At 53.1% G+C, this 21,523-nt stretch overlaps 1 protein-coding gene across 3 annotated transcripts in view; it reads left to right on the forward strand.

Moving 5' to 3' along the window:
• The window catches only part of SKAP1 (src kinase associated phosphoprotein 1), a 159,043-nt gene that overhangs the window by 121,080 nt on the left and 16,440 nt on the right, over positions 1-21,523 (forward strand). For all 3 annotated transcript variants that reach the window (XR_007767753.1, XM_050911832.1, XM_050911833.1), the window contains 6 exons: positions 6,985-7,065; positions 7,962-8,045; positions 9,550-9,674; positions 10,430-10,493; positions 11,286-11,450; positions 17,100-17,162. Coding sequence is in view for 2 of the 3 variants with exons in the window: in XM_050911832.1 (XP_050767789.1) it covers positions 6,985-7,065; positions 7,962-8,045; positions 9,550-9,674; positions 10,430-10,493; positions 11,286-11,450; positions 17,100-17,162 (582 nt within the window). In the remaining variant the exon portion in view is untranslated. The remainder of the gene's footprint in view (positions 1-6,984; positions 7,066-7,961; positions 8,046-9,549; positions 9,675-10,429; positions 10,494-11,285; positions 11,451-17,099; positions 17,163-21,523) is intronic.

Raw genomic sequence — 21,523 nt, forward strand, 5'->3', positions numbered from 1 at the left:
GGTTGGCTTTTGTCAAAGCATATATTTCAGCGGCGTTTAAATAAACTCATCGAGCTGCATGTCTCGTGAACTTTCCTATTCCATCTGTCTGCGCCGAGCCACCCGTGGAAGGAAATGGATGAGGCCTTCAAACCTTCGCCAGTCCCCGGAAAATGAGCCAGTCCAGTTAACAATAAATGGTGGCCGGTTGGAGCACACATGAGCGGTCTAGTGAAGAAGAAAAGAAAGTTGAGCTTAATGAAGTCCCCGCGCCTGTGTCCCTGCGCGTGGACAGGAAAGGACGGGTGGTTTATAACTGTTTATTGGAGTTAATGGTAATAAATTCCTCACTTGTGATGCATTAACTTTAATGTTTTCATTACGTGATGATTTAGGTTTTCCCTTTTCACATTGTAAATCATGTTGTCCCGGTAGCACAGCAGGTCGAATGTCTGACATAATGTTATGTTTGGGGGAGAGAAATAACAGGGGAATGAGTTACACAGATTATATATTTATATATTTCATACATTACCCTGTGGTTTTTTTTTTTTTTAGAGGACTTTAAAAAATTGTGTCCTGTGGACGGGTGGACGGGTGGACAGACAGACCCATCTGAGCAGGGATTTGCGAGATGCGGCTGCGAAGGGCCGGTTTCCATAGCAACTCCCCAAATCCACTTGGTGCTGAAGGGTTTTTTTTTTTTTTCCCCTCCCTCTTTGCTGAGTGTGAGCCCTTGGCTAATGAGCTGTGCAAATAGATATTGAGATTTAGTGTTTTTTATTTTGCAATTATAGACCTAGTGAATTGGAAGGAAACTTTTGGGCCAAAGGCTCTGCCTCCTCTTTGAATTTTCTTTTCTTTTTTTTTTTTTTTTTTTCCCCTTTGGCAAAGTTGGTTTAACTTCCAACTCCCTGTTAAATTTTCCAGACAGAATTAAAAAAAACCCACCAATAAAAGTTGGAGGCTTTTTTCCACCCTCTCGGGCTAAATCCCAGCCCAATCTACAGTCAACTGTTTGCCATTGACTGTCTCTTCTCTTGTTTGCTTATCAATCATAAAAACCACAGTCATGGACTCCTCTGAAAAAACAACAATGAATCCAACACTAACTCGGCGCCTGACAGAGGTCCATCTGTATGTCCCCTGTTTGTGTTCGGTCATTAATTGTGGTCCAACGAGGACATTAGGGGCAACGCAGTTAATTGGGCACCGTTCAACCCCAGGTGAGAATTGCGGTTTTCTTGAGCGACTTCCATGGATTTTGTGTTCGCTCCTGACTGTCAGCACTCGTCAAAAGCCTCCGCCGTCGCCTGGGACCAGTTAATCTTGGTTCCTGCCTTCAGTACTGGTCTGTACTGGCTGCTACAGAGAGCATTTAGCCATTCCCCACCTGTCCCAAAGGAAGCTCTGGGTTTAGCTGCAGTTTTTGGAAGGGCTCTTTGGGCTGGGATGCCTTGTAGCATCCGAGGGCTCCTGAGCCTGAGGACAACTGATCCCAAAGCTGAACACAGGGATATCTCAGTTGATAATTCCCTCGCGGTGATTTGTTGCCATTGATTTTTAAATGCCTCCTGCTTGCTGACTAGCTTTCAATCTAGGTAGTTATCCTGGGGTGGATGCCTACAGCCTGAATTTTGCTTACTAGCCTCTTCTGAAAAGTCAAGCTGAAGCCCGAATAAATCTTCTCTGCCGTGCCTTGCCTTTTCTTCATCTACTTTCTTATTTTCCTGCTCAAAAAAATGCAATAAAATTAGCCTGGCACAAGATCTATTTCATGTGATCCATGTTGACAATTGTTTAGTTCCCCATTTTCTTTGAAATAGTTGCTCATTTTGTTCCCGTTGTTATAAATGATGCCCAACCGTTTCCAAGGCGCTGAAAGGTTCGGCGACGTTCCCGAGGCACGGAGGGAAGCGTGTCCCAGGGGCACCGAGAGCCTGGGAGCCACCGAGGAGATGGGCTGTGACCCAGAGCAGGGGGACGAGGACCGGGGGGGGACCGTGCTGATGGACGGTGGCTCGTTTCCCACGATGGCCTTTCTCCTCCTGCTCCATTTGTTCAGGACATCAGTCCGTGCCCGTTGCTGGCTGCTTCACCGGGCTGCGGCATCTGCATGGCACTGAAAAGGTCCTGCCCAGCTGTGCCCCATGCATCCAGCCTCCATCAGCCGGAGCCTGGAGCCAAAGGGCCGAGCTCACCTCCATCCTCCCATGGGGGACTGGACCATGGGGTAGATCTGGCTGGTAACCTTGATCAAGGGTACCTGGGAAGAGGGTTTGGAGGGGGATCCGTACCTGCGTGGATCGTGATGTGAGAAAGCGGAGATGCTTTCAAGATCCTCTTGATCTTGGAAAAAGGTGACGGTTTAAATACGGGAAGCGTTATTCTCCCGTCAGGGACTGGAAGGAGCATGGCTTACCAACAGCTCCTTGCTTTTGCATGTATGAGACTTGTGTTTGAATAGACCCACAAATGCCGCACGGCAATGGCTGTTAGTGCCATCAGCCCCAGCAGCCACGTCCTGGACCCGTTTGCCGTGGCAGACCTTGGCGGCGGGTGGGATTTCCAAAAGCTTTCAGCATTTCCCGAGTCCGTCTCGCTTTGAAGGCGGTGGGAGGGGTTGTTTGTCTCTGATTTTTTTCTTTTTTTTCTCATTAACTTCAATGGAAGAAGAGTGCAGCCACCACGGAGGGCTTTGGGAAGTCACAGCCGACCGTGCTCTGGTTTGAAACATATTTGGGTGTTCCCTGCGAAGCCCCCGGGAGCAGAATCTGCTCTTGGCACATTTGAGCCTGGTGAATAAGCCAGAGGAGGGGGAATTAGCTGTAACCGTCGTGCCTGCGTGCTCCATCCCTTTGAACAGCCGGTTGATGTGACAGCGTGGGCACCGACGCGGCCCCCGGGCATGTTTGGCTGCAGCTACTGTGACATTTTGTGCAGCTGGTGTGCATGACTCAGAGACCAAAGAGGCGAGAGCTGAAATCCAGAGGTCCTTGAGGACATGGCGAGGACGGGGTGGAACGGTCACGGCGCTCGGCAGCCAAACTCCTAGAAACTTTACCCAAAAGATGCCGTTTGGTCAGCAAAGCCGGAGGCTCGGTGGGTGACCTGGGTTCAGCCTGATGCAGGAGTGAAGCCTTTGAGGCTGAGAGCATCCTTCGGCAGCACCTGGGGGATGCAGATCCCAGTAAAGGTTGAGGTGCAATAAAGAGGGGAAAGGAAAGAGCTGGTGTCTGCTCCTGCCTCCGTGGGTGTGGGTCTCTGGCTCCAGTTTTCTCCTGCTCCTGAGGTGCTACAGCTTTGTATCCTCTGCAGAAAAGCAGTCTCCAGGATTACGGCACAGATCTATTCCTGGTGCCGCCAATGCGCAGCCCTTCTGCGGGAGGCTCCGGATGGAGCGATGTGGATCGTGGGTTGGGAAATTCACCTGCTGGAAAATCCTTGGGGATGAGCAGCTCCCTCCGGAGCCAGGCTTGAGAGGCTGCAGAGGATGGAGGAAATGCCATAAGGGGTTTGAGGTGCTGGTGGCACTGGGAGGTGTCTGGGGAAGGTGGGGGGGCTCATCGGGCTCAGCCACAGAGCACATGGCACGTGGAGGGGGAGCAGTGCTGCCGGTACCAGCCGTCTGCTGGGCAAAGGGTGGGCCGGCGGAGATGCCAGGGTGGAAGGGACCACTGAGACCATCCAAACCCAGCTGCAGCCCTGCCGTGCCGTGCCGGCAGCGACCGGCGAGGGGCTGTGTGTCTAGCAGAGCACAGATGTGTCTCTCTCAGATGAATTTAAGGCCTTTTCTTTCTCTGTTTTTATAAATGGTACGAATGGCCATTAGTGGTTGGAACAGATGACCAGGCGACAGGCTGGCTTTTCCATCACTTGGAGTCCTAGAAGATGTGGTGAGCTGTGGTTTACCTGCCAGCTGTGTGGTCCCGGGGCAGAGGCATCTGGCAGAGGCTGCCTGGGCAAATAAACCCGCTGCCCTTCGAAACCAGAGAGCTTTCTGGGGCTGGGCTCCCACCTAGCCTCTCTGGATCTTCTGGGTGTCCATTAGGATGGTTTAAAGAAATAAAAAACCCCAGGGACTGTCTCTGCAGGTTCATTTAGCTATTTGCTGCTAGCAAAAGCCATCTGGATTGTTGTTAGGGGCAGGCTGGGGATGTGGGGAGCAACGAGGACACCCCACGTAGCCCCAGCCCCCTCTGCAGCCAGGCAGAGCCCCGAGCGCCGCGTCCCCCACGCTCACCCACCTCGCACAGATTTAATCTTCTCGGCTCTGCGTTAGCAGGGCTGCATTAGAGAGGCTGCGTGCAACACACAGGTTACAGCTGCCATCTTCATGTCATATTCTGTAAAACTTAAAATTTCCAGAGCCCCATGCAATTGAATCAGCCCTCGCAACCCCTCCTTAATTGTATTAGTTTGTCTGAGCAGCCACTGAGTATTTAAGAAGAAGGGAGTCTCCTTTCATTCTGATTTTCCTGCTGGGAAACTGAGGCACGCTGTCTCCTGCAGAGCGGGAGAGATTTGGGCTCCTGACGATGTTTCAGAGGTGATCCCGCAGAGGTGCCCCGGCCCCGGGGAGCTGCCAGCCCAACAGATCCTGGGACCCAGGGCCACAAATAACCTGAAACATGGGATCTGCTTACATGGAAAATTGATCTTAAATAGGGCAAAGCCCAAGTGAGAAGGCAGTAGCTATCCCAGGGGTCCTGCCTGCTCACAGGCAAGCGCCGAGAAATGATGGGCGGAGAAAGAAGATGCGGGCTGGAAGAGGTTGTTGCTGGCTCCCATCGCATCCGTGCTGCTTCCCCGTTTCAGTTGCTCTTTGTGGTGCCTGAAAGGTCCTTGCACTCCCCCAAATCTCTCTTGGCAACTGAGGAAAGAGCAGAAAGCACATCCCGAGGAGGACCAGGATGGCCGGACGCATCCCTGCCTTGGCTCAAGCGACAGCAGCATCCTGCACGCCAGCAATTTCTGCAGCCGGTTTTCTTGCGGGAACGGGGGCAGAGGGAAGCCCCATGCTGATAATGTACTGAAAGTAAATGAAATTAAATAAGCGAAGCAGCACTCGCAGCTCCTGCCTTCCCCCCTGGGTAATTCAATTCGAGCGCTCGCGCTGATGGGATCTCGCCGGGGCTGCCTCCGTCACCCCGCTGGGGCCTGGATTCTTAACGTCTAAATAAAAGTTTCACTCAAGCATTTTTTATGCTCCTGCCAGCGGGATCAGTGAGCTGGCGTTGGGCACATTAATGTAATATTCATACTCGCAGGGTCTCCCTGTGCATCCAGCAGCACTGTCCCATTTTCATAATTATAAATGTCCCATAAAATGACATTTAGATTTGCATTAGCAAAAGGGGCCGGGGCTTGGATTTGAGAAGACGATGTGCCTTTTTGCAAGTCAGATGCTCAGTGTCGCTAGAGAACAGCCTGAGCGTGTTTGTGCGGGGCAGGTGCCTTCACCTGTGCATGGAGGAGGGATGCCAGGTTGGTGCCCTGCGAGGTGGCAGCGCAGGGGACGTTTTGGCCCCATTAGAGTCCGAGGCAGTGCAGGGTCCCATCTCTGAGGGTGCCCAGGGCCACCTGCATCCGAGGAGGGTGCAGGAGCTTCTCGGGACATTATTCTGTGCATCCCTCCCCCCTGGGAAAAATCTTCTGATACTGGCCAGTCTGAACCCTGCAAGAGAATTTAGGTCCTTCTCAGCATCCTCGGGTTTTTTCATTATAAGAAAGATAATCAATCTGACGTTCAGCGCTATTTGTAGGAAGGTCTCAATTTCCTCTCAGCTCCCCGACCGCTTGTGCAGCGGCTTGCACATACTGAAGGTGAAACCCTGCTCCTTTCCATCCTCGCTGAAGCTGCCGTGTTGCATTTCTCTGGAGCAGAGTCAGAAGTGAGCTCAACCCGACTCGTACTGGAGAGAAATGAGATTTCTCCGTGCGGGAAGGGGCTGTCTGTCTCCTCCAGGCATTGCAGAGGGGCAAGCCCACAGCACCCTGGGCTTCCTCTCATCTGAATCACCTCGGACGGCTTTGCACAAGCCGAGGATTTGGTCTTTGAAGGATCCGGTTTCCAGCCAACAGAGGAGACAGGCGGAGGGGAGCCTTCCCACCAACCCAAACTTTGTGTGTCTTTGTGTCTACCATTCGCCCCGAGACCCATTTGCGGAGGATTTATAGCAAGCCCAGAGTTTGCAAACTATAAAACACGAAAATGAAAATAGCCCGTGAGTGAGGGAGATGACAGGGGGGATGGATTGGGCCGAGAGCTGGGTGTTAGTGAGACACGCTAAGGAAACAAGAGAAGCTCTTGTGAGCTGGGGTTCTGGGAAGTTATTCATACTGAACAGGCTGCCAAGGCTGGGCACGGGGGAGGTGATTAGTGGCATTTAGTTAGTCATTTTTTATTGTGTTTTAGTACGAGTTATGATGGCAGGAGATGAGCAGGAGAGGAGGGGGAGACCTTCTCAGCAGCAAGCCATGGCTTGGGGATGTCCTGGCCCTGCTGGTTGTGGGGATGAGATGTGGCCATCACCTCGGGCAGTGACGGCCACAGCCCCCCCATGGCCACAGGGTCCGGCCGCCAGCCCGGGGCGAGGTGCCATGGTCTGAGTTAGACCAGATGTCGGACAAGGGGATCGTGTTTTCCAAGTTTGTAAACCTGACTAGATCCTGCCTGCTGCCAAAGGCTCCCGGGGAGCCAGAGAGCCTTGGCTGGGGGGTAAAGGGCTGAGCATCAGCCCCTGGAGCAGCACCAGCCTCAGCCCGCTGAGGAAGGGTCTGTGTAGCCATGTGAATTGTGGTCCTGGTTTCCTTGAGGACTTCTAGGAGCCTGCAGTCAGGATTGGGAAGAGCTGGTGAGATTGTGATAGACCGTGATCTTCACCTCCAGCCACTGATCTGCCTTCCCAAGCCTCTTCTGCAGAGAGAGGGGCTGAAAACGTTGTGCTGAGGGGTTGTGCGAATGGGAAATCCCAAGGCTTTGCTTTGCTTTGCTCTCTGTAGGACTGGAGGACATCACACCGAGGCCTGTTCAAGATACAGGGAACATTTTGAAGCAAGGATATCTGGAGAAGAGGTCTCGAGGTAAGGCCTGACAAGTACATCATAAGATAAGGTTTGGGGATGTCACCTCAGAATTACCAAGAACGCAAATTTTCAGATGAAGAACAAACGGGAAAATACATCTTTTCTGCAGATTTATCTGTAGGCGCATGCAGAATCTTTCAGGCTTTTCTTAGGCATCATACACACAGGGAGGGCACAGCCTTTATTTATTCTCTTTTGCAGATCATCAAACTGCACAAAGATTAAAACCCAGAAATTGAATTAAGCAGCAGCCCAGTCCTCTAAGGCAAGATGTGCCCTTCTAACGAGCAATACCTAATGAGGATAAAATCCCAGTGAAGACAAGGTAGTTTGTAGCATCACACACATTAGCAAGTTGAGATAAGGACTGTGAGTCAGCCTCAGGTTTATCTTGATTTTACTGACTCTTGTGAAAGCTACAAATTATTTCCTCATCACTCAGATTTTATCTTGATTTATTTACTGTATGACAGGCGGTATGAGGCAAGAACAGCCCTTTTTTCCTCATGGCCATCAGCTGAGCTGTGTAACTGGCCCTGTGCATGTTTTAGCTTGCTCCAATTACAGAGTAAAAGACATTTGCTTTAAACCTCAATTAGGGAGGTTTAACCCAAAGCTGTGTTCCCTCCCAGTTAGCAGGACTAAGGGTCACAGCAGCCCAGCCCAGCGAGCTGGGGAAGGCTTGCAGGGGCTCCAGCCTGGTAGGACGGGCTGGCTTTCCCTTACTTGGTTGAGGTTTTGTATCTAAATTTGCTTGCCTGAATTTTGTGCCAGAAATCTGCAGGGTTTTGTTGGGGAAAAAAGTCGTCTTTCCCCTAAATATTCATCTGAAGCATACAGTGGAAGAACAGAAATGAATTTTTTTTACTCTTTTGCTGTCCTTTTCTTTCTAGAGCACAGCTTTTTTGGGTCAGAGTGGCAGAAGCGGTGGTGTGTCCTCAACAGAAGGACCTTTTACTACTACGCCAATGAGAAAAGTAAGTGGTGAGATATCTGCCTCTGGTCCCCAAACTGTGAGTGGTGGCTGAGGGCATGGACAGGGCTGGAAAAGAGAAAGGGAGAGCCCTTGCTGAAGGACAGGCTAATATCCGACAAGAGAAATGCATATACCATGGGAAGGTTGTAATTCTCTATGAAGACATAACATGCGGGTTCTAGAAAGGTAGATCTCAGCTTGCTTTTTTTTTTTTTTCCTTCCCCCAAACACCTTTATAGGTGTGGAACAAGAGAAGAGAGACACAGGAACAGAGCTGTGTGTAAATAAAATGATGTACCAACTTTTCCATTAGCCATCAGCTGGGCTTCAGCCCCCTAAGTGACTGTATATAATCCATGTGTCAGTGTATATAAATATTTTGCAGTCATGCTCCATCAGGTACATATAAACAGACAGCTAATATCTCCAACAGAGTTTGGCATGATTAGATATACGACCTTCCTCTGTTCCACCCATCCAGAAACACGGCATGAAAACGGCTTACAAAATACACACGTACATCCTTGGTTTACAGTGACCAGTCTGCAGCTAGGACAGGATTAAACTCCAGTGGGTCGTGGGGATGAAGCTGGGTCTTTGTCCTTCTTCCACATCCTTTGTCTGAGGATCTCGAGCACTTTTTGTTTCCAAACAAGCTTCCCAACTCCTTTCACCCTGGCAGGGTATGTGGAGGGGTATGAGCTGCTCCGGCTTTCCCAGCGAGCTGCTAGCAGAGGTAGGTGTTGAAGCCAAGGGTTGATGTTCGGTTGGTTTTGTGAGGGACGAGGAGTTGTCAGCTTCCAAATGGTCTCCAGAAGACAACAGAGTACAGCAAACCTGTTATCGATGGGCTGAAATCCTTACATAGGGCTTGACCTCGCTCCTGGAAGTTTTTTAAGGATCTGCAAATCGAAAAAAGGTTCAGAGCAGCTGCCTGAATCGTACTCCCACACTTCCTTGGGAAGATTCATAAGGAAATAATGAGCTGGGGTAAATAAAGACGCCTCAGATGACTGCAGTGAAGTTCCCTCTCTCTACCCTGGCTGACACCGGCCGTGCGTGTGCATTGGCGAGATCCGTAGGCCAATTCTCAAAGGCCCTACTAAGTATTTCTTCCTGTAGGCCAGCCCGTTAATGCCTTACCAGCAGAATAATCGTTGGAATCATATTTCCCCAAGTACACAGTGGTCTCTGCTTCATTAGAACCAGCTCATCTCATGCAGCCTCCTGACCCTGGCGACCTTTCGCTGGCTGTTCGCAATCTCTTGGGGCTTAAAAGGGCATCCTCTTTACTGTGTCTTTATGAAGATTTTATAATATTCCCTTTGGATTTCCTGGGGGTGGACATGCTTAGACTGAAGGGGGTTTTTTCTGGCCATTTCCCATTGACACGTGGTGTACCTCGGTTTCCCTGTGTGGGCAACAGACATCTGCACCACCCAGCAGTACTGCGAGCTTGATAAAAAGGTGCAAACGCCAGATTTAGCATGTTTCTCTTCTTCCAGGCAAGCAACCTAAGGGCAGCTTCTCCATTGAGCACTATAGTGCCCGGCTGGCTTTTCACCTGCGCAAAGACTCTCGAAAAAGATGCTGTTTCGAGTTAATCTGCCCTGGCAAACGCACCTACGAGGTAGGAACTGGGGGAAAAAAGGGACATTCTGTGCTGGTTGACCACTGGGCACAAAAGCACGCGGTCCCGGGTCTGGGGGCAGAGGTGCAGGCTGGACCTGCACCATCAGGGAGGCTGCGAATCTCCAACCCCCCTGGTAAAACAAACCGAAAGCTACGGCAGGAGGTGCCGATGCTTCTCCTTCTTGGCAGGTCATCTCAGCACGGCCTTTCCCTTGGCACAGGAGTGATCCTGGGCTCTCTTTGCACTTGTGGGGCACAAGGGTTAGGTGAGAACATGGGTTAGAAGCAGTAGGGGATTGGGTTTGGAAAGCCCATTTTTAAATAAGCAGTTCCGAGCCAGGTTAAATTTAAACCTTCAAGTTGTTGAGCGCCCAGGAGGGAGCCTAAAAACTGGTGTAATGAAAAACCTGGCCCAATCTACAAAGTGTGCATGAGAGCTTTCCTGAGCTTCAAGGAGATTTTGGATGTAGAGTCTTGGTTCAGAGTCAGTATAGTATATTCAGTGGGGATTGTGGTTTTCATCTGAATTATTTTAATGAATTAGGCTTGACAGCCTTCCTCTGGGATAGTCTAGCTTTGTTCCGCTTCTGTTTCCCTCTTTGGAATAGGGAGATAAAGAAGTGAAATGGCTTTCCCAAAGTCACAGGGTAGACAATGGCAGATCCAGGATCTCCAGCCCCTGTTCTAGCTGCAAATCTTTTTCCTCTTCCTACGTACAAGAACCAGCACAATAACAGGTTAACCTCTCTCCAGTTCACAGCCCCAAGCCCAGCAGAGGCTGAAGACTGGGTGGATCAGATCCAGTTCCTCCTGAAGGGTGAGTTTGGCAGCTTGGCCCAAGCCAGCGTGCCCTGTTTGTTTGGGCAGATCCTGGCAGCATCTTCCCACCCGGCTTGGGCTGCTCCCTCCAGCAACGCGTGGGCTTGTGCTTGTTGCCAGGACCTTGCTGGGGTCCCAGCATCCCCCCTTAGCAAAAGAGAGGTTCTGGGGCTTTGCTCTTTCAAGAAGAAGGTTGCAAAGAAATGGTTGTTTGGAGCCCACAGGCATTTGGTTTCAACTCAGTTGCTTTTAGAGGATAGAGTTGGGTGATCTCTCAAAGGCTGCAAGTGTCACCAAGTGGGACAAGAAAAGGGTGGGAATCACTCCTCACTGCCAGGGTCACAGATCTGCTGTTCTGTGCTTGGCCGATGAAGGGCGGGCTGTTGCTTTGGCTCCACTGGAGTCGCTCCAGTTTGAGACCAGCAAAACTGAGACAAGACTCCAGCCCTGCGTATGGAAAACCTCTGGAAACCATAAACGGCTGCCCAGGAATGGGGTCAGGCTTAGTTCCTTGAGGCACTTGTTGAATTTGGCTTTCTCCTCTGGCATTTGCCATCCTTTCTTGGGCTTTTCCTTTGTTTTAGCCTGTTCTCGGCTTCCATCTCATTTTCTTTACACCAGGTGCTCATGGGCCAAGCAAGGGGACAGTTCACTCCTTGCAAGGTCCATGGTGAGCACAAAGTACAGCGGCACAGGCTTTGTTACTTGATTTCAACTCACTGAACGTACCAGCATCCAGCTGGTACTTTGGCTTGCTCTTTTTCACCATGCTTTTGCTCTCTTCCGCCAGACCTGAGCTCCCTCACTATCCCATGTGATGAGGAGGACGAAGAAGAGCCATACAACGACGTGGACAGTTCTGACTCTGTGAACACAGCATCCCACAATACTACCCTGAATCAGGATGAGCCAAACGTTGAGATGGAAGAGGATGACATCTACGAGGTTTTGCCAGGTGAGCAACCAAATAAGCAGGTTAAAACCCGAGCCGTCCCCTAGTCGTAGCCCTGCAAACATGGCAGGAGACCTTGGCCACACAACATGTTGATGGGAATGACCATCTAGGACTCTGCTGAGTTTAATGGACCCATAACTCAAAGATTTGACCCCGTTTCTTTGTTCAGACTGATTGATGGACCACAGGAGCCAACCCTTTCTGTTCTGGTGAGGCGGAGGGTTTGTAAATTCAGGTGAGACGGCTTTTAGAGGTTGTGCTCCATTCAGCTTGGGAAATATTAAGTTTGGTGAGAGTGGAATCTCTGGGCTGTGTTACCTGGAAAACCAGACTTTAGATGATGAAAATGCTCCCTTCTGGGCATGCAGTCAGGGCCGTAACACAATTACTGGCCTTCCAAGAGATGATAAAATAACTGCATTAAAAGACTAGCGCTTGTTCACTAACAGTGCACGAGATCTGGAGGTAGCAGGGCAGCGGCTACCGGTTAAAGGAGCTGGGAGCAATCTTCCTGGCACAGAACCAAACAGCCTGTGAGGGTGACACGGTCTGCAACATTTCTTACCGTTATAGCAGAAATCATGGTGTGACATGCCCCAGGGCTTGGTCAGTGGGTCACCTTGTTTGAACCCATGTGCTGCTCAGCCTCTGCACTGAGGTTGGGATCACCCAGCTCTCTGCTACCCATCCCCGAGAGCTGGGTCCCTCGGTGCCTGCGTTCAGAGATGCAAAATAGGTCCTTGTTTCTTCTTATTTATTTCAGAACTTTATATTTAAAAAAAAAAAAAAATTAAATGCACCGGAAAGTTTTATGGTGCCTGAGATCTTTGTCTTGTTATTGCTGCCAAAGGAAATCTCTGCTCGGCGGTTTGCAAGTGGTATCCAGACGAGTGCCGGGAGCGGAGCTGGGGCTGCCTGCGCAACCCTGAGCAAAGCCTCAGCCTCTCTCTATCTCTCATCTTTCCTTCCTGACCTTCCCTTCCTCTGTTTACATCCTCAGCTCTTTGGGCAGCAGTTTTCTCTTCCTCGGGGCGTACCTACAGCGATCCCTGAGCTCAGCCGGAGCCTCCGCGCGTGGTCCCCAGGCTGGTGTGTGTGGGGTGCTGACGGTCTGTCAGGCCGAGGGCTTCCAGCATCCCTGGCTGCTTTGGCAGCTGTGCCCGACTCCTCGCTGCCTTGCGGCTGCCAACGACAGAGCAGATATTAGATGTGAGGTTTGTTCCACACGTGGCTAATGGTGATTCTGCTAGGAGCTTGCACAGTGTTGATTTAAGGACAGACCCCACCATTGCCCCTGCTCCGGGATGGAGAGTGTCTTGAAAGAGCTGGAGCCAGCCCTGCCAGCCAGGTTCGCCCTCGGTCCCCACGGATGTTGCTCTCCTGCTCCCACACACAGATCGGTGCCCCGATGCTGGGGCTGCAGAGCATCGTGGTGGAGGAGGGAACATCCCGGCCAAACCCTTCTTTTAATTATGAGCTTTTACTGGGCTCTCTGTCCTGCCCATCCCAGCTTCTTAAAAGCTTGCTAAGAGGTTCCTAAGGCAGCCCGAAGGGTTGTGTCTTGGGCTGCTCGCCAGCCCAAACCCTGCAAGCAGCAGGGTCGAAGCCCCTTGCTTTAGCAGGGCTTTTGCAGTATCCTTCGGTGCTTCGGCAGGGCTTTTGCAGTATCCTTCGGTGCTGGTGCGTGGGCATCCCGGGGGCTTTGCTGCCGTGCAGGGGCTGCTGTCCCTGGGGTTCGGCCAAGCCCCCTGCATCCAGCAGCATGGCTGCACTGAGCCGAGGTGCAGGCAGGAGCTGCGGGACAGTTGCCTCTGCCCGCATCGCCTCTGCTCTCCGGCTGTCAAGCATCCTGCCCGCAGCCCACGGCTGGAATCGCACCGACACGCAGGGACGTGGCTGGGACACCGTGCAAGGTGCTGCCAGCGGGAAGCAAAGCCACAGCTCTCCCGTCTGGGCAAGTTTCTCACCCCCCACAGACCCCAGTTCCCTGCCAGATTGAACGTAGGTGGTGGTGGCACGTTGCTGTAGAGGCAGATGCTCAGCGTGTGAGTGGTGAGAAACCAGTTGCAGGGCTCAGGGGCAGGTAGGAGAGGTCTGCTCTGCCCTGAGCTTGTCCCCTCCTGGCCCTTTGCACCCCTGGGATCCCCCAGCAAGCGGAGGGAAGGTCCCCGTCCAAGCTGGGGTCTCCTCTGGGCCCGGCTGCCCCCCTCGTGTCCCGAGTGAAGACAGAGAGAGGGAGAGGGGAAAAAAGAAAGGGGGGGGGAGATGAAGAGATAATTTCCTCAGCAAGTCATCGTCGTTAATGAAGTTTTACAAAAACAGATACAACCAAGGAAAAATAAAATTTCACAGGTGATAAATTTTTCCAATTTCCCTGGCAGAATTCGATAGGATTGTTAAATTAAGAGTGAAGGTGTCTGTTAGGAAGCAACGAGCAGTGATGGGTAATTTTATAGAGTGGAAAATTGAATCAAATTGCTACATTAAAACACAGCTCCTCTGAGAATCTGCCCAACGCCCAGGCTGCTCCGGCGCAGCGGTGGGGTGCCCGGCCCGCCAGCTCCCCGGCCATGCCTGGGGCTGGGCGCTGCCGTGGGGCTCTGGACCCCGGGTGTGGGTGCCCGGGGCTGCCCACAGGGATGTAAAGGCATTTTCCCGAGGGTGGTGTGGCCGAGGTGGTGATGCTCCGCACAGGGAGGCAGCACAGCCTCCAGGAGATGCATTTTTCAGCATTTCCCTCTAATTCATCACTATAAAATCCAGATATTGGCTGAGATCAAACACCCAGGCCCTGGGAAGGCAGAGCATCGCTTCCAGACTTGGCTCAGAAAAGCACCCGGTTGCAACAGGCTGCAGGGCTGCGGTGCGGAGGGGAGCTTGTCATGTCCCCGCGGGCCCCGTTCATGAATTGCGCAGCTCAAAATCTGCGAGGACTGTGCCGGGGGCCAGCGTGCCGCAGCCCAAGCCATGGTACAGGCAGGGCTCAGCAGCACGTCAGGATTTGTGCCTTCACCACGGCCATCCCAGGGCGTCTGCACCCACGCTGCGGGCTGGGAGAGGCTGTGGCTGGTCCCGTGGCAGCGTTGCAGGAGAAGATGGGGTGCAGGAGGGCGAGCGGAGCTGGCTGCTGTCAGCCGAGGGGAAGCCACACCAACCGGCTGCCTCCCCACCACGTTTTCCTGAGAAAAATCCCATGCGATTTTCCTCCCTTCCTTCCGCAAAGGCTTCATCCGTCACACTCGAAGAGCTCGCTGCGGGGCGGCCAGCTCTGAGCACACTGGGCAGTGCAGGGACCGGGCATTGCCTGAGGTTTTCCTCCGAGCACCTTTTGCAAAAGGCACAGAGTGATCAGCAGGGCAGAGGCTTTGAAAAGAAAGGGAAACTGAGGCACAGAGGACTGAAACACAGGAAGAGCACCTTGTCCAAGCTGTGGAGCAGTCAGCTGCCCAGCTAATGTCTCAGGTGGGCAATGCGAACAGGGCTGGGGTCCCTGGCTTTGATTTCTGGTTAAAACACTCGCCAGTCCATCAAATAAGGAAAAAAATGGCCCAAGGTGGGCGAGGGAGAGGGGGCTGCTCTGAAAAGCCTCCCCAGCCCCTGCCTGGCAGCCTTGCATGGCTTCTGGAGAGCGAGGACGTAGGGGAGCAGCAGCTCTATACGGGGCGTGGGGCCGGGACCCACAGAGCTGGCTGAGCTCGTTAGGGGCTGTAAATGTGACTCCCCATTAGCTGTGCCAGCAAGGGGGACCAGCTCTGCAATCTGGGGTGGGGGGCTCCCAGGAAAGTGAGGAGGAATCGGGACAGATAACGTCTCCCCAGGATCATCAGGGCACCCACGGCTGCCCAGCGCCATGTCCGGGCAGGGAGCCGGCAGTGCCACGTGCAGGATTCACGCAGCTTTGCTCATCTTGGAAACCCAGGGGCAGCGTTTCCTCCGCGGCACGTGTTTCCCGACGCCACGGAGCGTGCGTCCGTGCCGGGAGGTGTGAGAAGGGCTCTGGGCAGAGGTTTCCTGAGGACAGCCTGGCTCTGGGGTGGAAGCGGTGCCTGCAGGATGCAGGCGCGGATGCGAGCCAGAGGGGTGTGCACGGCACGGATAGGAAGAGGGGGTGGCCACGGGGAGCCCCTGGGTGCAGGTGTCACCCACAGCGGTGGGGGAATGATGCTGTCCCGCTTTGGGGGATGGCTCTGGGGTTTTGATGGCGCACGGGAGCTGGTCTGAATGCCCTCCGTCTCATGCCGAGATGGGATTAGGGGATTTGGTGCCATTGGGTAAAGTATAAAGGAATCCAGGTGCGAGGGTTTGGGGCGTGTGCGTGGGAATGATGGGGGGAGAGCGCTGTCACAGATACATTTATGTTCTCTTTTACAAATGCAAAGAGCAGGCAAAAGCCACTTTCAATAATTTATTTTAAAATCAATGCTAATGAGATTCTGTCTCGTCAGTGGCCGAGTTTTACAATAAAGTCTGATTTATTTAGAAAAGATTTTTGGTGCCGCTTCCCGTCTAATGGGGGAGCAGTTGCAGTGACCCTCCAACTTGGGATGCAATTTGTAATTGGCAGCGGAGGTCTGACCTGGTTTGCATTGATCAGCACCGGGTGGGAGAGACGGCTGGGGCCGTGTCCTCGGAAAGTGCCGAGCAGCAGCAGCAGCACTTCACTGCCTTGCGACCGGGTGCCGTGGGATCAGCAGAAAACCCAGGCTTGGTTTCTGTTGGCTCTGCCTAAAGGTGACAGCAAAGTCATGTCCCCTGAGATGCAACAGGGACACCTCTTCTGCACCGGGCTCAGCCGTGCCAGGGCTGCCGCGCGCTCCCCAGCAGCCCTTTGCCAGCAGCAGTTGCGAGAGGTGCAGATGAGCAATTTGTCTGAGCGTTTGCTTTCTGAAACGCTTCGGATATGGGTTTATTTATATTATTTTATTAGGTTGCTTCTAGTCTTTACGGTTGCAGAAGGAAGCCTGGGCTGTGATGGCAGCTAATGTGGGTGCTGTGCCACCCGACTTACCCCAGCACCCAAAGCAGCTCAGGCTGGATGGGTTGTACCTGGCTTGGTGTTAAATAATCTTATTTAAACTTATTTGTGTGTGGATCCTTGCTCCCGTCAGTCTCTAGCCATTTCCTCAGGGCTTCCCCATGACTTCCAGCCCCTCTCTCCTTAACCTTTTCCATGGTATCATCTCTTATTATTTTCTTGCATCCTCTTTCCCCATCCTCTGTAGCCGTGCCAGCCTGCCTGCCCTCCGCTGCCTGGGGTCCTCTTTCTCCTCCTTAATTTCTGGTTCTGTCCCCCATCCTTCCTCGCATTTCTGTCCTGGCATTTCTCCTGAGCATCTCGTTTTCTGAGGGCTGCGAGTCCTGCACAGGAAGCATCTCTTCCTATAGGGCACTCGGCAAAGTGCTGCCTAAATTTATGAGGCTATAATAAGTGATTTGTTTTTACCAGTGTTAACAACAATTCATATTTTTATGCAACTCGTTTTAAAATATTATCTGTGACTTCCTCCCTTCCACTCTTCACAATTAAGCCGGGAATTTATTATTCTGACAGTCGGATGCTCTCGCAGCCCTCTGCCTGCCTGGGGGCTTGGCGTAGCAGTAATGCTCACAGCCCTTCCCCTGACTTCTCTGCTCTGTTTCCCTCCCCAGATGAGGAGCTGGACCCCCCCTTCCCAGAGGACAGCGAGGATGCCGGGAGCAGACAGAGAAGCGGTAAGAGCCCACCCTGCTTTGGCCAACCCAAAGGACCTCCAGGTCATGGTTGGGGGGTCTGAGTCCGGCCGCCTTCGAGCGTCCTGGGGTGTGGGTGATGATGGAGGGTGTGTGGAGAGGCCCCAAGAGCAGACTGATGGGTGACAGAGAAGACTCTGCAGCTGGTGAAGTTCAGATAACTCGGGCTTGGGGAGCTCTCCCCATCTTCTCCGTGCTATGGGCATGGGGGATGCCTCTCCTTTTTGGACAGGCACCCCACTGAGGGTGGCCTTAGTGAGCAGTCGACGGAGGAGCCCCAGCATCCGTCCCCGCTCCTGCCTGATGAGGTCTATGTGCTGATGGATCTCCCATGGAGGTACACCCGTCCCTGTCCCTCATCCCATCCTGGACCGCGGAGAGGGGACCCAGCCCTCCCGGCGCATCCCGAGGGGCCGGGGAGAGGTGCTGGGGCAGAAACAACCTGGAAAGAGGGCAGGAAGCGAGTCATGGCCCAGAGGAAGCCGTCGGCAGGGAGGGATCTCAGCGCGGGAAGCCGGAAGGACGCACACCACCACCCCAGGAACCAGCGCCGCCCGCCCGGAACCGGCAGCTCGAGAGCCTGCCATGGTCGCCAAGGCCCCCACCCCTGCTTTTTCCTTAAGGACCTGCACCGTGGGATGGGAACGGAAGATCTGTTTCCTCCCCAGTCCCACCTGCTTCGCTTCCCATCGCCGCTTCCGCCCCGGCGCAGGAAAGCAGCGCTTGTGTCCGAGCAGCCGGGGCTGGACCGGCCAGGGGCTTCCTGCTGCCCCGCTCACTCCTTGCCGCACGGGAAAACACATCCTCCTGGCAAAGCCCGGCTCGGGAGAGCTTCCCGCACCATCCTCCCGCTCCGGAGCTTGGAGGGGACGGTCTCACCCTGGTGATGCTCGGCTCGCAGGGTGCCTGCCCGGCCAGGGACCCGCAGCAGGCATCCCGCTTGTTGGGTGATGGAGACCGGAGATGTTCGGTGTTGGATGCTGTGGATGGTGGGTGGCTAAATCAGCTTCACGCGTGCTTGTGCTCTCTTGAATGCACGAGCACCCCGAGCATTGCTCTCAGCTGGTTTACCCCTCCCAGCAGTCCGAGAGCCCCTGCGCCCAACTTCCCGGTGTTTCTGGAAAGCCTGATCCAATAGTTCCCTTTGGCCAACATCAAACTCCCTTGGATGTTTCCTGGGCAGTTGTTCCCAGCCCAGGAGGGTGCTCAGGCCTGTTTCTACCGAAATCTTGGTAACACAGACAGGGTTGAGTCCCAGCTGCTTGCAGAGACCGGAGCAAGTCAGCGTTTCTCCACTCCTCGTGGTTTTGCGGAGCTTGTTTCGCACCCCCTGGCACGATGACTTCTGTGGCCGCTGGAGCATGTGGCGGCTGCAGCCGGTACCAGCACCCAGAGCTTGGAAAAAATGACGCCCCGATCTTTATAAACTGCGCTGTGGTCCTAAAGCAGGGCTGTACGTTTGTCCACGGAGACGCCTCGGGGTAAGGCAAGCAGAAGGTGGTGGGACACGCATGCACACACACACGTTTTTCTTTGCCTTTCACAACTGCCCCAGCATTTCAACGTCCGAAGGACCAGGCGGCAGAAAAGCAGCTCCCCCGTGGGTTTTCCAGCTCGAGGTGGGGGTCAGCGGGGAGCAGAGCACGGCTTCGTGGCAGGCTGGTGCCAGAGGTGATGATGAACCTGTGCCCCCAGGCCACCCCGAGGATTTTGGCTCTCGCCTGTCACAGCCCTGCCAGCCATTTAAACACCCTGCTCATACTCATTAGCATCTGCCTGGCAGTTGTAATTGTTGTTAATCGTTATAACTGGTTTAGTTATTAGCGTTGTCGTGATTGCTTTAAGTCCTGTGTCTGTTTTCACATTAATAATATATTAGACTCTTGCCTCTGAAAAGCTGGGCTGCATTTCAAGAGGGAAAGGTTATCGCAGCGCCGGGAACCCCAGCCCTCGTGCCTTTTGCCTCGGTAATTTGTGCTGCTGTCCAACTGGACCAAGGGCGAGAAAGAGATGACGGGAGTCCTTGAGCAGAGAGCTGGGCTGCAGGGAGGGAGGGAAGGGGCTATTTCTTAATTATATCACGCGGCCGAAGTGCCAGATGAGCATTTGGCTAATGGAAAACTATTGTTTCTAATTCCGAAGAACCACAAGGATGCCACGATGCTGGAGCAGCCCAGCAAATCCAGCTGAGAGCTGCAGGCTGCTCCTGCCAAGACACCCATTTGCTCCGCTCAAGACTGCTTAATCCCTGCCGCCTGCGCTGGATGGGCTTCGGGGCTGCTGCTGCAGCGCGAGCTTACCAGTCGCATGCAAACAGAGCAAAATTCCTCTGCTTAGAAAATAAAAAAGCCTCGCAGCCTGCCTCCTGTCACAGTCCTCTGCGCGTAGCGTGGCAGGAGGTTTCACCTAGCGTGAGCACAGCAGTGAAAACCCCTGAGCTGCAGACGGTTGTCATTAGGTTTCAGCATCAACAGGCTTCTGAAGCAACACGCCCAAAGCAAAGGGGTTGGGGCGGCTCGTGCCTCTCCCACAGCCCCTGCTTGGGGCTTCTCAAGCTGCAGAAGAAAATGATGCGGTTGTCACATTTGACTGGTTCTCTTAATGACCCCAAGGCCCATAAACATGGGAGCCGGCTCTCGTCCCACTTACATCAGTGTAAATCAGTCGCACTGAAATCACGGCTCTGCCCTGAACGCAGATTTAAACATCTAGACGGGGCGTTGGGGCTTTTTAAACAAAACCTCTTTTTCTGTAAAAGCGAGCAGAATTAACGCAGGGTAACGGGGGAGTCCTGGGATGGCTTGTCTGGGTCTGACCCACATCCCATCCAGCCTGGAGCCGGCAGGTCGGGAGGATCAGGGACATTCGCTGTCCCATGTGGAGGCTGCAGAGTGAAGTTCTCCCTTGCCTGGCCTTATCTTGTAGTGCTAAAACGGGAGCCAGGCTCCCTTCTCTGCAAGCGGTCTTAATTTTAACACGATATTCTTGATCGCTGGCACAAACGTCTTTGTTGCTTTTGAAGCTGCGGCTGGGAACGAAGCACAGAGCCCAACCGTGCTTTCATCGTGAGGCATCTTCCTCATCTGATGCAATTAATTCTGACCTTTTGAAGGCAAGGTTGGAGGGAGGGGTGAGAACTTCCATCCGACCAGCTGACGTAGCTGGAAAAAAATACACAAACTTTTGGGAGCACAAACCTTCCTGTGGGCTGGAAAATTTTCTCCGTTTGTACTTGCAGAGTATCGCGTCCAGGCTCACGCGCACGGCTTCTGCAAAGTCTCTGTTTTACCAACGGCTTCTCCTTTCTCCGCTCCTCGACAGGGTGGCAAGATGATTCCGAGGTCCTCTTGTTCCTCTGATAAGCAGGAAAGAGCAGATGCAGGATAGGGAGGCACCTCCCAAGCGTTCCTGGTAAACAAGGGACAATTGAGACGAGGCTGATTCCAGTTTCCAGGCAGCATCCTCCCTGCGGGCAAGCAGACGCCCGGGTCCCTGTCCCGGGGGAGCTCTGGGTGGGGAATGGGCACTTTTGGCTCTGGAAATGTCTTGTAGGAAGATGTATTTTCTATCTCAACCCAAAGCCCCTTCCCCTCCCAATACATTAGTGACACAGAGCAGAACTCTGTCTGAAGAGGAGCGGAGGCTGATGTGGGGGATCGCTATGTTTAAATCTCTTTGCCAGCAAGTTAATGGTGGTGCTCCGTAAAATTACTGGTATTTTAGATACCACCGGAGCAGCTCTTCCCCAACCTCGTCTCACAGGGGACACCAGCAGGTCGGTGCCAAGCTCCATCCCCCCGTACCGGGTTAATCTCCGCATCGTGGTGTTGTCCTCACACCCTCCCGTAACGACCTTTTGTGTTAATTACACAGTTTGCTGGCTCCTACCAAAGCTGCTGCTTGCCTCGGCCTCCTGCTCGGCGCCCGCACGCCCTGATATTTCCTCTGCCTCCAGTTCATAACCTCTGGTTCTGCACTTAGCACAAGCTTAAATAACTCAGTAGCTCCTACTCCTTCTATTCCCTTCACAATCTTTTCCTCACCACTGTGTGCTCCCCCTTTAATACTTTCCAAAGGATGCAGACCTACTTTTTTTTTTCCCAGCCTTTCTATTTAAGTTCCCCAAGTCCCTGAGTCATTCCAGTTGCTCCCTGCTGTGCCATTATCCATCTCTGTAATGTCCTTTTTCATATTTAGGTGATCAAATCTGGGCACAGGACTCCAGATGCACCCTTATCACTCGGTCCCTTATACCATATTAGAAACATTTCCTCCAACATGTGCTCGATATTTTCTATTTATGCTTTCTGGGCTTGGTTCAGCCGCGTGGCAGAGCGGCACAG

Source organism: Gymnogyps californianus, chromosome 28 (genome assembly GCF_018139145.2).
Source record: "Gymnogyps californianus isolate 813 chromosome 28, ASM1813914v2, whole genome shotgun sequence".
NCBI classification, from domain to species: Eukaryota; Metazoa; Chordata; class Aves; order Accipitriformes; family Cathartidae; genus Gymnogyps; species Gymnogyps californianus.